General features: G+C 45.6%; 1 protein-coding gene across 10 annotated transcripts in view; it reads left to right on the forward strand.

The window, feature by feature from the left end:
* The window catches only part of Cracd (capping protein inhibiting regulator of actin dynamics), a 221,457-nt gene that overhangs the window by 181,829 nt on the left and 27,592 nt on the right, over positions 1 to 12,036 (forward strand). For 8 of the 10 annotated variants that reach the window (XM_029477876.2, XM_085836771.1, XM_085836767.1 and 5 more), the window contains one exon: positions 8,241 to 8,376. The exons of 1 other annotated variant lie outside the window; for it this stretch is intronic. In XM_029477876.2, coding sequence (XP_029333736.1) covers positions 8,257 to 8,376 — 120 coding nt within the window. In that variant the 5' untranslated portion in view covers positions 8,241 to 8,256. Of the gene's footprint in view, positions 1 to 8,240; positions 8,377 to 10,697; positions 10,720 to 12,036 lie in introns of all 10 variants that reach the window. One more of the 10 variants, XM_085836770.1, reaches the window with a different exon arrangement.

Below are 12,036 nucleotides of genomic sequence, written 5' to 3' on the forward strand. Positions count from 1 at the left end.
CTGGCCTTGAACTTGCCCTGTAGCCAAGGATGATCTTGAACTCTCCCGGTCCTCCCAAGGGCCGGGATTACAGAGCAATGGCTATACCAACACTAGCTTCTGCTGTGTTTATCATGTGCTTGACTCTATAATAAACATAAAATGTCCTTCGTTTACTTCTCCTGTGATAAAGAGGGCTGTGACATCATCAGCTATAGCTTTGGGAAGAATACCTACAAACACAGATGTGTTTGAAGGCATCTCCTTCCTGCTGAGGCACAGAGTTGAGCATCCTGTGGTCATCAGTGGCCTTTGGCTTAGAGCAAGAGGCCAAAAAATAAATAAATAAATAAGTATAGATGGCTGACAGAGAAAACAGCAATCGCCTGGGGCTGGAAGCATAAACATTAGAATTTTAGGCAGTGGTAGTAGCCAGGTTTGGAGAGATTAAGATCTCTAGCTTTGGAGCACTCGGGCCTAAATGGGAGGTGTGTATCAAACCTCTCCTCTCAGGATCGGAGATCTGTGTGGAAGAAGAGACAGAAGGTAAGATCCAGATAGTGGTAGATAACACCAAGTCGACACTGTCTTCTAAACCCGACAGGGAAGATGCACCTATGAACTCAGAGACTGTAACAGCACACACAAGACCTATAAAAATTCAGGACAGACAAAATTCTAGCATAGAGATGAGGAAGTGGACCCAAAGTCCCACCCCTAACCAAGAAGTTATTCACAATTGTCACCTGCTGTGGGCGGGGAAAAGACCTTTTTAATCCAGTGGAGCACCAGAGCTTATATCTGTCATTTTCCATGGAAGGTCCCATGCTCAGGAGTAATTGACTAACACAGAATGGATTCCATGTATTTTTTTTTGAGATTTATTTATTTTATGTATATGAGTACACTGTTGCTGTCTTCAGACACACCGGAAGAGGGCATCAGATCCCACTACAGATGTTGTGAGCCACCATGTGTTTGCTGGGAATTGAACTCAGGACCTCTGGAAGAGCAGTCCGTGCTCTTAACTGCTGAGCCATCTCTCCAGCCTGGTTTTTGTGATGTGCTTTTGTCATGGTTTCATATTTTTTGTTTTGGGGGTTTTGATTATTATTATTATTTGGGGTTGTTGTGGGTTTTTGGCAAAGAAGGAACCTGAAGTTGATGGAGTGTGGAGGCACTGGGATGACTCAGAGGAGGGAAAGAATATGACCAAAGACATTTTAAAATCAATGGTTTTTTTTTAAAAGAATGTATAAATCATAACAGAAAAAAAAAAAAGATCGTAAGAGAAGTGGACACTTGGAAGAACAAGGCCAAGTCTAGGCAGCAGATTTCTTTTTGAAGTGCTTATTGAGAAATCTGCCCAGGCAAAGAGGGTGGAAAACCAGGACAGGTTTTAGTAGTCTGTGTTGCTGGAAGAAAAACCGAAGCTCGGGGACTATCAGTGAAGGGAATTCTGGGAAATAACTCAGGCTCTCTGGTGAGACTCTGGGTACATATCCCTTAGAGACGAGGAGAAATCTATGATGAGCCCAAGCCTTGTAGAAGTTGCTGGTCAGCCATGGACCAGCATGCAGCTGGCTTGAGGAGCCCTTCCTTGTCCATTGCTGTTTGCTGTCCGCAGGCAAGTCTCTGAGTTCTCTCTGGAAGAAGGGAAGTCATCCTCTTAATTTTTTAATTCATAGTGTATCGAGCTCAATAAATGTTCCCTGGCATCTCAAAACAGACAGCAGGGGAAATGAGCAACAGTAGAGCCAAGGAGGCTGAGATACAGGAGTCTGGGAAGTTTTTCAATGATGGTTGGCCTGTTCAGGAAAGTAGTTGACGTGGCAGAGAATTCTGCTGGGAAATTGGGATCTATAAAAAAGTAAGTAAATGAATGATGATTTTAGATTTTTTTTTTAATCTGAAATTAAGAAGTTCAACAAAAGTTTTATTTGTTATATTTGTACTATCAAACAAAGCCAAAGAGAATGGGCCAGGGCATAGGTCAGCAGGGAGATCTAGATCCAAGTCTTAGCAGATATTGATTTCCTTCATGCAGCGGCTCGTCTGGGTTCATTTAGATTGAGTAAAAAGAATCACAGGTACAGGAAAAAAAGGAACAAAAGACAAATGGCTCATGTTGAAAGTGCCCATCAAAGAGTTAAGAGAGGAAAACTGTGGAGAGATAACCTAAGAAAGAAGGGCTGAGAGATTCTCCAAAAGTGAGGAAAGAGACATCAAGCCATGGGTTTAAGAAGCACTGCAGCGCTTCAGACTGGAGAAGAGGTCATGCCTGCTCACACCAAAGTAACACTGCCGAGAAGCAAATGAGGTACAAAGTTTTCAGCTTCTGAAAGCAAAACTCAGATGATTTTTTTTTCCTCTCAATGAAACAGACATTGAGGAATATCCATCAGAATTCTGGCCAGTAAAGTTAAAATCATGACGTGTTTTCCTCTCTGGGTCTGGAGAGTCACAAGACCAACCATCACCACTTCTGACTTTCTTCCACAAAAGAATTTAGGGCTTTGCCTCTCAGTATGGAGAGGGAAAAAGCAAGGGTGTAGGTAAATGAAAAGGCAAAAGAGATATGGTATTGAAGAGTGTGAGGTAAAGGCATGTGGGATACAACCTAGTTGTATTTTGGATAGGAAATACAAAGACTGGCCATCACACTCCTATAGTTATTAAAAAAAAAAAAACAAAAAAAAAACTTAGCAAAGTCTCTTTTTATAAGATCATTATGTTAAAAATAATTTCATTTCATATTCCACTAGCAAGAGAACAGAAGATAAAGATTTTTAATACCATTCGTGAAAAAAAATCAAACTCACCAGGTATATAGGAATAAATCTATCATGTTATGTTCAGGACCTCTGTTCAAAAAAGCCCTAAAGCATTCCCGAGAGAAACAAAAGATGGTCTTAACACACAGACTCATGCTGTGTTCTAAATGAAAGGATAGAGTGTTGTAAAGACATCAACCCTAGATTTGTCTGTGGAGCTAATCCCAGACTGAAAGTAATTGCAGAAACATGGTGGGGGGGGCGGAAGGGAGGAGAGGGAGGGAGGGAGGAGAGGGAGGGAGGGAGGGAGGGAGGGAGGGAGGGAGGGAGGGAGGGAGGGAGGGAGGGAGGGAGGGGTGTTGCAGGAAATATTAAAAAGATAAAGACTTGCCGGCACATTCTCGTGCTTGTGCAGAACTCTCTGCCTCTGCAGCCTGACTGGCCATACACTGGTGGGCGATGGCTGACCTGTTTTTATCCCGTGGAGACTCTGACTCAGAACTCCACAGTCTCTCTACCCAGTTCACTAGGTTCCCACTGGTGAGTCCTTACCAGGACAGCCCCATGCTTCAAACCCCCCACAGCCTTTGTGGTGCACCTCTGGCAAACCCATGAATTGCCATCGTACTTTTCTCTCTTGAACCTAGATGAGCGACTGTGTGAAGGAAAATGCAACACATGTAGTTCAGAAACAACTCAAACCTAATCTTGTAAGTCTTATTAAAATCGGATTCCTCCAGTGGTGGTGAATTTTTGCGGATCCACCATAATACTGGGAAACTCGAGCAGCTACATCTTACCCCTCTGCTGTCCCCATTCCAAAAGAGATCCTAATTCTCTCCTGCTTCCTCTCTTCCTCCATCCAACCCAGAAGTCCTGCCTACTCGCCCAGTGATTGGCTCCTTTATTCATTGGGTGATTGGTTCACAAGAACAGCACCAGGCCCACCCACAACAGAGAGGGAGAGGAGGGGGAAGAGAACTGGGGAGAGTAGGATTTGATTTGTGTAGCCATGCAGAGAGACAGAATAGCATCTTGGGGAAAAACCAAAGCAGAGCTGAAAACAAATTAGAGAGTAAGACTTAGAAAGTATAAGATAGAATGGGCTTGTTTCTGTATTGGTTTGTGGTTTTGTTTGTTGGTTGTAGTTTTGTGTTTGTTATTTGTGTCTTTGAGACAGGCTCCCAGTGTAAAGCCCCAACTCATACTTAGGGCAATCCTCCTGCCCCTGTGTCCTGAGTTCTGGGGTTACTGTCACGTGCTACCATACTCAGGCAGGGTGGGCTTGTTTCTCTCTGTAAAAGCAGACAAGCAGACCGAGGGCACAGAGCTAGGATCAGAATCACTGACAGTCTCTGTCATCACAGGCCTTTGAGCTTGAGTTTCCCACCTGAAAAGCAGGCTTAATAATGGATCCTACATGTAGGTTTTAAATATTACAGAAAGAGGGTGTAAATACTTCAGTAATCACACTCACACACACACACACACAATGTCTTATTGTGTTTAGCTAGAATTACTATTAGTACCATATTTCTTATAATTGTTATAATAAATCATCTAGAAGCAGGAATGCTGGACATCAAATGACAGGGCCAGCACAGCAGAGCAGGTGCCTGTTCTTAGCCTATATACAAAAATAATTAACAGGGACACACATACTAAGAATTTCATGACTCAGTCAAGACAGACATAGTGGCTGTTATGATACCCAGGTGTTGTTATGTCCTGCACACAGAACTGTAAAACGTTAGTGGACATTTATTAAGCATCAAGCATGGAATTGTGCGTGGGCACATACACATCTATATGAATAGTGGAGAGTCTGTGTACATACGTAAGAGCACCATGTAGATGGGTTGGGGCAATGGCTCAGTTAGTAAAGTGTGTACTGTGTGTGTGTGAGGACTTGAGTTCCAGACTCAGCACCCATGTGAAAGGCCATGCCTGGAAGCACGCACACTGGTAATGCCTGCACTGGGGAGCCTCTGGGGGCCCTGGGGTGTCCTAACTAACGAACCTCACCTAGTGCGCAAGGTGCAGGATGTAGTGAGAAACCCTGGCCCTAAAAATAGGTGGACGGCTTGTGAGGCACAGCAAACCTTCTGGTCTCTGTGTGCATGTGCTCACACATGCACTTGCAGATATACATACTAAAAATAATAATAATTTAAATAAAAATTTTAATAGACCATGTAGAAATGAATTGCCTCTTCTCTTATCTGAACTTTAGCCGGAAGTTTGAATTTAAGACAGAAAATATGGAAAGGTTTAGTCCCATTGATTGGAAACTTTATTTCCTGATGTCATTGGACAGGCCTGGAAGTTCATTTTTTAACCTTCGCTAAAAATATAGCATCACCTTTTCTTTTCTTTTCTTTTCTTTTCTTTTCTTTTCTTTTCTTTTCTTTTCTTTTCTTTTCTTCCCCCTTCCCCCTTCCCCCTTCCCCCTTCCCCCTTCCCCCTTCCCCCTTCCCCCTTCCCCCTTCCCCCTTCCCCCTTCCCCCTTCCCCCTTCCCCCTTCCCCCTTCCCCCTTCCCCCTTCCCCCTTCCCCCTTCCCCCTTCCCCCTTCCCCCTTCCCCCTTCCCCCTTCCCCCTTCCCCCTTCCCCCTTCCCCCTTCCCCCTTCCCCCTTCCCCCTTCCCCCTTCCCCCTTCCCCCTTCCCCCTTCCCCCTTCCCCTTTCCCTTTTCCCTTTTCCCTTTTCCCTTTTCCCTTCTCCCTTCCCTTCTCCCTTCCCTTCTCCCTTCCCTTTTCCCTTCCCTTTTCCCTTCCCTTTTCCCCTCCCTTTTCCCTTCCCTTTTCCCTTCCCTTCCCTTCCCTTTCCTCTTCTTTTCTTTCTTTTTTTTTAAACTGTAATAAGGGGTGTGTGTGAGTGTGTGTGTGTGTATACTGTCGCTGTCTTCAGACACACCAGAAGAGGGCATCAGATCCCATTACAGATGGTTATGAGCCACCATGTCATTGCTGGGAATTTAACTTAGGACCTCTGGTAGAACAGGCAGTGTGCTTAACCACTGAGCCATCTCTTAAGCCCCTCACCACCGTTTCTTAGGATTGGGAGATGGTGAGAGATTTCATTTCACTTCATACCTCCAAAAGCAATAATGTGCCATGGTTCACAAACCAAGCTACTGCCCTGTAAGGGCTGTGATTCTCCTGAAGGCAGAACCATCATTTGACTTTGAATCTCCAGCCTTTGTACACACCAGCCTTCCTGGCATGTGTCTTCCTCTCCCATACCTCTGTCCTTCTTGTCTGGCCATACTCTAGAACTGTCTCTAAGATAGATCAGCTGGCTGGCATGGGATTTCATTCCATCGGTCACTCTGCCGATGCAACCTCGGTGCCACAACATTAACACTCTCATGTGAGGTCTCATCACACCAGAGGCTACATGGCTACTTGTACTTGCCTAAGTTCACACAGGCTCTCACTCAAGCCTCTTGGCCTTGAACCTCAGGTTGTTCTTTAGCATGCTTTCTTCCTGCAATTCGGCAAATTAAATGCTATGGTTGAATCAGTCTTCCCAGCTCCATCTCGACCTAGGTAAAGGAACAGTCTACCTGCAGTGCAATGTAAAGGAACAGTCTACCTGCAGTGCAATGTAAAGGAACAGTCTACCTGCAGTGCAACGTGGAAAGGAACAGTCTACCTGCAGTGCAATGTGGAAAGGAACAGTCTACCTGCAGTGCAATGTAAAGGAACAGTCTACCTGCAGTGCAATGTAAAGGAACAGTCTACCTGCAGTGCAATGTGGAAAGGAACAGTCTACCTGCAGTGCAATGTAAAGGAACAGTCTACCTGCAGTGCAATGTAAAGGAACAGTCTACCTGCAGTGCAATGTAAAGGAACAGTCTACCTGCAGTGCAATGTAAAGGAACAGTCTACCTGCAGTGCAATGTAAAGGAACAGTCTACCTGCAGTGCAATGTAAAGGAACAGTCTACCTGCAGTGCAATGTAAAGGAACAGTCTACCTGCAGTGCAATGTAAAGGAACAGTCTACCTGCAGTGCAATGTAAAGGAACAGTCTACCTGCAGTGCAATGTAAAGGAACAGTCTACCTGCAGTGCAATGTAAAGGAACAGTCTACCTGCAGTGCAATGTGGAAAGTGCCTCCAATGCTCTCCTGCCCTTGGTCTCTGAGACAAACTCCCTTTAAGGTCCTCTCTAAGGAGGAAGAAGGAGGTGGTGCTCTCTAAGCCTTTGTCACCTGGCACCATTGCAATGGGCTGCCTTGCCATAGGAAGGATAAGCCACTCTGTCTGCCAGAGTAAGGACCAGTTGTGTCCTGGGGCTTCCTTCTCCTGAGATCCCTACTGTGTGTCTCTCTCATCAGGTAGACAGATGGCCACATACCTTTGAGGTGCATCCCTATAGCTGGAAAGTGTCTGTTTTTCTCTTCTTTTCCATACTAGAGATTAAGCCTAGGGCGTCATGCATCCTGAGCTCTCTGCTGTTACACTTCTTCCACTAAGTGTGACACTGTCTTCCACTAAGTGTAACATTGTTCTGGCCTGTGACAAAATACCCGAGTTCCTAGAGGGCTGGGTACATAAAGTTTGTTGGATTCAGTCTGGGAAGCTTGACAATCCAAATAGCATGGTGCCAGCCCTGCTCAAGGTCCCCTGGTTACATTGGGTCACTGGATAGTATCACAGCAGCATGGAAATAAGCCAGAAGTGGATGCTCCTTACAGTGTGCCTCACCTAGGGGGAGGGGAAGCCAGCGTGTGGGGAGGGCTAGACTTCCTCCTCTTACTCATCCTGGAGAACTATGGTTTCTTGGGAATTGCATAGACTCCTCCTGAGGACACTGTTCACAATGCCCCACCTCTTAAAGCTTTTAGTACCCCCTAATGCTAGTAGAATGGGGACCCAGCTTCCAACACTTGGAGCCTTGGCTAAAGCATAGCAGTTTTTGAAGAACTATGCAAAACCTGTCCAATGGCTTGCCTGTGGGTTTCTTCCCACCCCCCACACCCCGGTTGTATTCTTCAAGCATTGATAGTCCCTTCTTCCAAAGGCTTTGCTCTATATATCTGCACTGCAGTCTGATTGAAAGTAAAAGACACCTGTTTAGATCTGTGCCACTTCATAAGTACTAGTTAGCAAGATCACTTCATAAGTACTAGTTAGCAAGATTTTCTGGAACAAGCCTGATAGCCACAGCTCAGCTGGGCAGGTCCTCCAGTTAGAAGTTCAGCACCATTGGTTCTACAGATAAATACCTTGCTCCAAGTTCTCCCTGTGAATGGTTCTGAGAAAGAGTGTTAGGACCACATTCTCCCGTTCCCATAGGAACCTTTCGTCTACCCTGCTCCTTGCCAACCCTCTGCAGGAAGGCTGTGGCGTAGAAGGACTTTCTAAATAAGCTAAGAGATGGGGGTCTTTGAGGTGGGGGTGCGGGGAGGGGGGACCCAGAAAACTGAATCTGGAGAAGTCATTTATCATCCTAATAAAATGAAGCATGTGATTTGCATTCCAGGTCCTTCAACTATTCTATGGGAGCACGGGCGTTCTCCCATGACAGTATTTTTATCCCTGATGGGGGAGCAGAAAGTGAGCAGACAGTTCAAGCAATGTCACAGGACAACATCCTGGGCAAAGTCAAAACTCTTCAGGTAAGGCAGCTTGAGACTGGAGGATCAGAGCCAGAGGAGCCCAGCCCACCCCCATCTTCTGTGGAGGGAAGTGGAAGAGTCCCTGGCTGGTCCTTGAGTGATGGAGTGGGAGGGTCAAGGGTCACTTCAGGAGAGAAAGCTTTGATTTCTTAGACCTCACTCAGTTCCCCATTAAAGAGGCATGCTTAGCACTGCTATACCGCCATCCCACCCCTGGCTTGTCCTCTCTCCTCTCCTCCAATTGTTGCTTCCTGTTTGACTGGACATGAGAACAAGTCCCTAAGAGAAGCTACGAGGCTTGCGTGTGAGGAAAGAGTTCCTAACCATTAAGTTAGCTGAGCAGCTGCTATCCTTGCTCACTTCCATCGTGTGAGTCTCCAGCATGAGGTGGGGAGAGGCGAGACTCTGGTGTGTCTGTAAATGCAGCCCCCCCCACCCCCACCACCTTGTCTAGAAGGGACCATACAACCCCTTTCTCCTGCAATGTGGGTGGTCTCCTCAACTAACATTGACTTAGCTGGTGACTCCCTAACAGTGAAAACGTGGCAAAGCAATGCTATACCAAACGTGGTCAAAAGAATGGATCCAGGAAAGGTTTTTAAAGAGGAACAAAGACTGTCATGTAGGATTGTGCCATTGCTCAGAAACATTTCCCTCACCAGAAATCAATGCCAGGGCAATCAACTTCTCTGAGGTGGGGGTTCCTAGAGATGACCTAAGCCAGTGGTTCTCAACCCCTTTGGGGGTTGAAGGACCTTTTCACAGGATTGCGTATCAGATATTTACATTGCAATTCATAACAGTAGCAAAATTGCAGTTTTGAAGTTGCAACAAAAAAAATTTTTTTATTTTTGGCTGGGCATCACCATAGCCCAAGGAACTGTATTATGGGATTACAGCATTAGGAAGGCTGAGAACCCTGCTGGAGACTTTGAACAGAGGGCTCTGAGTTACCCTGTCTCAGCTGACTGTGTCTTCAATAGTGAATGTCTGAGAAGAAAAAAAAAGCAAAATAAAGAAACAGTGGTGGTCCGAGAACTGAGTGATACAAAGAAGCGTCCCACGCAACAGTAACTTTTCCATCCTCTCTACCTGTACTTGTTTCTGCTGGCCACAAGCGGTGTATTTTATGACCTGCCGTCATACACTCAGTACAAGGTGATGTATGAAAAACCAGGAAGGAGCCAACACCCTGGAGCCACACCCAACCTTGCCTAGATCTTTATGCCTGCAGTCACCACTGACAGAGGCCAGGTCTCTGCCGGCACAGCCAGCCCAGTCTGGCTTGCAGTGCCAACACTTGAGAGCCGTTTCTTCTTTTTGTTCCTGCTGGCTGTGGTCTTGGACTTTGAGACTGGAAGAAGCAAGCTGTCACTTTTCACACAGGTTGAAGAGAGAGGACAGTAGTAGTCGGGGAAGCATTACCCCATTTCCCTCTTGCAGGCTTTTGATTACCGATAGGTTCGGAGCCCCTGGCCTCTCACGCCCCTTTACTAAAGAGAATGCTGTGCAGAATTCAGCCCAGGAAATACTGTATTTTTATAGGGAGTCAAGAAATTCTTTGAAGGGTGGATTACTGGCCTGTTGCCTTCAGTGATATCTGCTCTGTAACATTTACCACATACCACTGCCACCTTAAAAAGTGGGTTTAAGTATTGTACAGTGCATGTAATGGCGCAGTATTGAAAAAAATAGAAACCCAATAAAATATATGAGTGACTGACTTCTTTTAACATGACCTATGGTTTTTTGGTTTTGGGAGATTTTTTTGGATTTTTTTTTTGTTTTTTTTTGTTTTTTTTTTTTTTTTGGTTTTGGTTTAGTTTGGTTTGGTTTGGTTTAGTTTGGTTTTTCGACACAGGGTTTCTCTGTGTAGCCCTGGCTGTCCTGGAACTCACTCTGTAGACCAGGCTGGCCTCGAACTCAGAAATCCCCTGCCTCTGCCTTCCAAGTGCCGGATTAAAGGAGTGCACCACCACTGCCCTGGTGACCCTATGGTTTTAAGTAATGTGACCTCATTAATTGATAAAATGTAAAGCCATCAACTTTCCTGAAGTGACAATTTGATTAACCCAAGAAGGAGGGGTGGGGTGAACAGATCAAAATGACTAGTGTGCAGCCCCAGTCACATGAGGTCTGCCTAATTTTTCTTTTGTCCCGGGACTCAGGAGCCTCCTTTGATCTCTGTAGTGGTGACTTTGGAAAGACTTTGCTCTTCAAGGTGTGGGAGTGGGGACCATGGTCAGAGCAAATGGGATTTTTTTTAAGTGACCTAAAGCCTTAACCAAATCACTCCCCAAAGACTATGCTTTCTTTTTCAGTCGACTAAGCAGTATGTTCCTGGTAAGTCCCCCAAACCTAGTGCTCTCATACACTTGCATGAGTGCTTCGCATTTCCCATGACAGCGGTGTGCTGATGGTGATGCTCTGCGAGAAGCATACTCGTAGCCTCCAGCATGGAATGAGAGTTTAGCTGTGTCAGAGGCATGTGTGTTTTATGTCTGGAATTGTCATTGTGTATGTCTTTGATGTTTTTTTGTTTTAAAAGAAAGGAATGGATACTGTCTCTTTGACAGTGAACGTCCTATGTAGGTGATTAGCCACAGTTATCTAAATAGTCTCGTATAATGAAATTCTCTAGAATATCACTTAACAACAACAACAACAGCAACAACAAAAATTATTTAAGAAACTATCTGACCAACGTCCATTTAGAACTCATGAGTGGACAGGTATTTGCTTTTGGAGATATCGCCCCCTAGTGCCCGCCTGTGTCATAGCATCTGGGGCTGTCCCGGAGCCCCCACAGGAGGCAGCCTGGCTTCACTGATGGAAAAATGGCATACAGCACAGTGAACCTGCCCTGTCTTGAGTAATATCACTATATCCTGGGCAACATTCCTGTGGCGAACCACTGAGTCCCCTTAAAAGAACAAGTTCATGTTTTTCTGGGTATGAAAATGTACCATGAGAGCAAATTTTAGTGAACACGTAGTTACAGGGACTAAAACAGTAGTGTCCTGTTTGAGGACCTGGTACCTGAGCCATGTGGTCCCCAGCCGGTAGGATGGATACCATTTGAATGGATGAGAGAGCACAGGAGAGCCGAAGAGTCTGAGTCAGGCCTCTGCCTCCGTGTGGTCATGTGACCTTGGGCCAAGTACTTTTTAATCTGGGTGACTCTTACCTTCCCCACTTGAGCAATACAGGGGTGCGTGTGATGGGCAAACCTGAAGGCTCCGACTGCTCGCTGCTGCACAGGGCGGCTGTACAAGCTTTGTGCTCAGTTATACTTGTGCTGCAGTGACCTTGGCATTACGTATATAGTTACCCTGGAAACACAGATAAGGTCAGGCCCAGCTGTGAGGTGTGTACCCACTGCTGGTGAGACTAGGGGTAGCCCATTCCGAGCCTGCAGGTGATTTATACAATTGTATTGCACTTTAGTCGGGAAATGGCTATGTCATTTGTACCACAGGTTATTTGGCATGGGTGGGGAGTGGGGTGGGGCCCCCCATTCTTAGTAGCCTCATATCTCCCACTGAACTGATTTCACTTGAGAATTCCAAAATCATACATTTGAGGATCTTTTTTTTTTTTTTTTCCTTCATCTAATAAGCTGTCAAGGGCAGAAACAAAAAACACCCATTCTTGGCCAAG

The sequence above is a fragment of the Mus caroli genome, unplaced genomic scaffold (assembly GCF_978045245.1).
Source record: "Mus caroli unplaced genomic scaffold, Mus_caroli_1 scaffold_4, whole genome shotgun sequence".
NCBI lineage: Eukaryota > Metazoa > Chordata > Mammalia > Rodentia > Muridae > Mus > Mus caroli.